General features: G+C 43.9%; 1 protein-coding gene across 1 annotated transcript; it reads right to left on the minus strand.

The window, feature by feature from the left end:
• Window positions 1-382: 382 nt before the first annotated feature.
• On the minus strand, window positions 383-2,449 carry olig2 (oligodendrocyte lineage transcription factor 2). The gene is made up of 2 exons (XM_020633949.2): window positions 2,301-2,449; window positions 383-1,891 (listed from the first exon to the last, which is right to left on the minus strand). The coding sequence occupies exon 2, from the start codon at window positions 1,869-1,871 to the stop codon at window positions 1,047-1,049; it is 825 nt and encodes a 274-aa protein (XP_020489605.1). The 5' UTR covers window positions 1,872-1,891; window positions 2,301-2,449; the 3' UTR covers window positions 383-1,046.
• Window positions 2,450-3,587: the final 1,138 nt, after the last annotated feature.

Consider the following 3,587-nt stretch of genomic DNA (forward strand, 5'->3'; position numbering starts at 1 on the left):
CTCATTAAGAGAATAAAACTTATTTCACCTTCAGTGTCATGACTGGCAATGTAAGACGATAGTTAGAGGTTCTGATTTCCCTTATGTTGAAAGACGTTGATCTCTCTACTTTTTTTGCTTGAATAAAATGTTTTATAGCCTTCAAAATCATAATATATCAAAGTTAAGGTGAAATGATGAATTGAGTACATAAAATGTCTACTCAGAGTGTATAAGAAAAGAGCAGGTTGATGTTGAAAACGTCATTCAGCATAGTGCTGCTGACGTTTGTTCAGTGTTATTTTCTCTGTAATACTGAATCTGTTGCATTCATGGTGCTATAAAGCTCAGTTTGTGTTCCAATAGCAACAACCCCCCCTCCAAAAAATCACCAAAGACCTTTTCCATTTTCAATTATTCATCTTTATTTACATGTCAAATCCCAACATAATCAGAGATTCGTCTGAAATTCCCCTCCGAATAAGTAAATAAATATTTTCCTTCTTTTTTTTTCATTAAAAAAAATAAAGAAGTGGTCATTGTTTGCAGAGATCGACAGCCTACTGAGGAGGAAACAAGAAGAAACGCTTTGAATAAGACAGACAGAATAAAGCAGGTGCAACATGTGAGGGGGTGGGGGTGGGGGGTGGGGGGGTTCCCACAAATTAACAAGACTCTAATATATAATATCTCCAACTATTTAAACTGAAAAAACCATCTATATATTTACACTCTACATTTGGGGTTTGAATGTGGAACTTTTTCAGCTGCAAGCCCACATGAGAACTAATCACTGGCTATCACCTGGGCCGTCAAAGATTTATAAATTGTGAAAGCTGAGTTTGTGTTTGCTTTAAGAGATCTGTGAAGAAACACTTGTTACACTTAATGTTAATAACCATAAAAACACTAAGTTAGTTGCAAAACCCCCAAAAAGTCCCAGAGAGGAGAATCAATGCATCAGTCTTTACTGGCTCCATGGACGCAACAATGATAAATTAAAGTTGTAATAATGTGGGCAGAGAGTTTGTAACAACCCCAAAAGTTCGTCTCCGTTTACTTTGGAGTCACTTGGAGTCGCTGGTCAGCCTCGGCATGGTGACGGTGCTCATGCTTGACACATGCGGAGGCGGGACTTGGCACATGCTGCACGGGCACGGCATCCCTGTGCTGACGCCCCAGTGCTGGAAGCTGCTTCCGAGCGGCCCTGCACTGGCACCAGGAGCTTTGAGGAGTCCGTGATGGGGTCTGACCGAAGTGACGGCAGCGATGCCGGGCGCGGACAGAGAGGCGGTGGAGACAGCCGGCGGGAGGAGCGGGTGGTGCACAGCCGGGTGTGAGGCGTGAGAGGCGACAGGGTGTCCTGGCACGGGTCCCGCGTGCGTCATAGTCCCACAAGCTGATGGGTGGAAGCCACCGTGGTGTCCGCTGCTGCCGTAGATTTCGCTGACCAGTCGCTTCATCTCCTCCAGTGAGTTGCTCAGCATCAGGATGTAGTTTCTAGCCAGCAGCAGGGTGGCGATTTTGGAGAGTTTACGCACAGACGGTCCGTGCGCGTATGGCATGACCTCACGAAGCCCGTCCATGGCCACGTTCAGGTCGTGCATCCTTTTCCTCTCTCGGCTGTTGATCTTGAGGCGGATCGTCTGCAGCTCGCCGTCTGACATGAGTTTACGGTCTTTCTTCAAGGCCAGTCGGAGGGCGAGGGTCTCCTCGTCTGAGCCGGAGAGGCCGGAGAGGCCGCGCAGGCCGGCAAGATCTGAGGAGTCGCTCTGTGTGGAGGACACTGCGCCGGAGAAACCGTGCGCGGACTTTTTCAGAGTTGACAGGAAGATGTCGTCCACCTCGGGGGAGGAAGGTCTACTTGTACTGCGGCTCGTATCTGAGTCCATGGTCCAGGTTCAGCACAGAGCTGTTGTAAGAAAACCTCCAGTTAATTTACTGAACACAAAAATCTAAATATCATGCACGAACACGCAAGAAACTTTGACTGGATAACCTTCTATTGATGCTTAAAATGAATGGCTTGTTCTATTATCTTAATAAATATTAAGCATAAAAAGTTGCATTTAAGCAATAAAAAAAAAAATCCTGAATGCATATTTGCTTACAGTGCAAATAACCAATATTGATTCAAATTCGCTGTATTATCCTTGTGTTGTTATTCCATCATAACATCATTTTTTTACACTGTATTTCTGCCTCTCGGCATAAATAAAGCAGAAGGAAAACATTCACACAATTTGCTAAAATTACACTTAACGTCGACCAGAATATCTTAAAACAAATTAATAGAAATATATACAAAAAAAAAAACATACCAGAGGAGTTCTAAGCGCGATGGTGAGAAAAGCTAAACGTCAAATCCACTTGTTACTCCAGATCGTGTCTGACAGTCCATTTGGCACGCCTGCGTGAGGCTGCAGGCTTTTATATCAGGCTCGAGCGCACAGAGGCCGGGTCACCAGGACAACGCCGTGTCTGTCCCGACTGCCTCCCTGTGACCAATCAGCTCCACGCAGCGAGGTAGGAGGAGGGAGAGAAGGAGGGGGGGGGGGGCGGGGGGAGGAGAGGGGGAGACGGAGGGTCCTCCAGCCTGATGTAATTACCAACACACTGCATTAAGTGAAATCGGACACACTCCCTCCTACATATGGCCCCTTCTTGTGGAAATATTGTCCCGCGCATGGATGGATTTTATTATTATAACAATCAAATTTAAACCGCATCTTTCCTTGAATAGAAGTGACAAGTAATTCATTTTAGATACGGGTAAAAAAAACATTAATTTGTTTGTGTTGAAACCGTGACTAAATTGGGTTTTTAAAAAAAAAGAAAATTATGTACAAAGTCTACTCTTTACAAGTTTAATATCAATATCTTCTTTCTTTGCCTAATGAATTCAGTGGTTTCTTTCTCCATATGTTGATCGGCATTCATCTCTGCTCCCTCTTTTTTTATTCTCCTAATTAAACCTCCATGTTGTGGCCTATCGGACCATAAAATGAGCCTCAAATGAACAGTAATAACGGGTCGAAAACTAATAAGCAGGGCAATATGTTTCCTGCTTGCTGTTTTGGTGTTAATACGGTGTTTTCCGTTTTTACCCGCTGTCGACCAGCAGCTGCTGTTAAAGTGCATCTTTAACGTTAATTAATGAAGTGTGCAAAATTGTTTTTAACGGTTATGATCCGTAACATTTCAATTAGTGTCTCGTGAGCGATAGCAGTGCGGCCTGCTGCTCGCGCGCAGACAGACAGAAGGGCTCGAGCCGGTGATTCGCTCGCGGACCTAACTGAAGCTGACAGCTGCATTGTTCAGAAACACGACGAGTTGGATTTGTGCAGTCAGACGCAATCAGCGATAATTGCCTCAAGTTTGCACAAGATTGGGCCTGAAATATCATCCGTGTAGTCTTATAATCAAATGAGCAAGTTACCTGTAATATCGTTACGTTCATAGATTATCAAACTCAGCTCTCTGTAGCCTGAAAGTTAGATTGTTGAAGATTAACTGCCAAGTTTTTTAGGCTATTTACATTTTTTACTTAGCCTATTTTATAATTGGGCAACCTGCTATGGACTGCAGATATATAAAAAAAAAAAGTA

This window comes from Labrus bergylta, chromosome 13, assembly GCF_963930695.1.
Source record: "Labrus bergylta chromosome 13, fLabBer1.1, whole genome shotgun sequence".
Classification (NCBI taxonomy): domain Eukaryota; kingdom Metazoa; phylum Chordata; class Actinopteri; order Labriformes; family Labridae; genus Labrus; species Labrus bergylta.

What these genes read in the sequence shown, in the direction of transcription:
- olig2 (XM_020633949.2), bottom strand. Translation starts at nt 1,871, where the DNA reads ATGGACTCAGATACGAGCCGCAGTACAAGTAGACCTTCCTCCCCCGAG.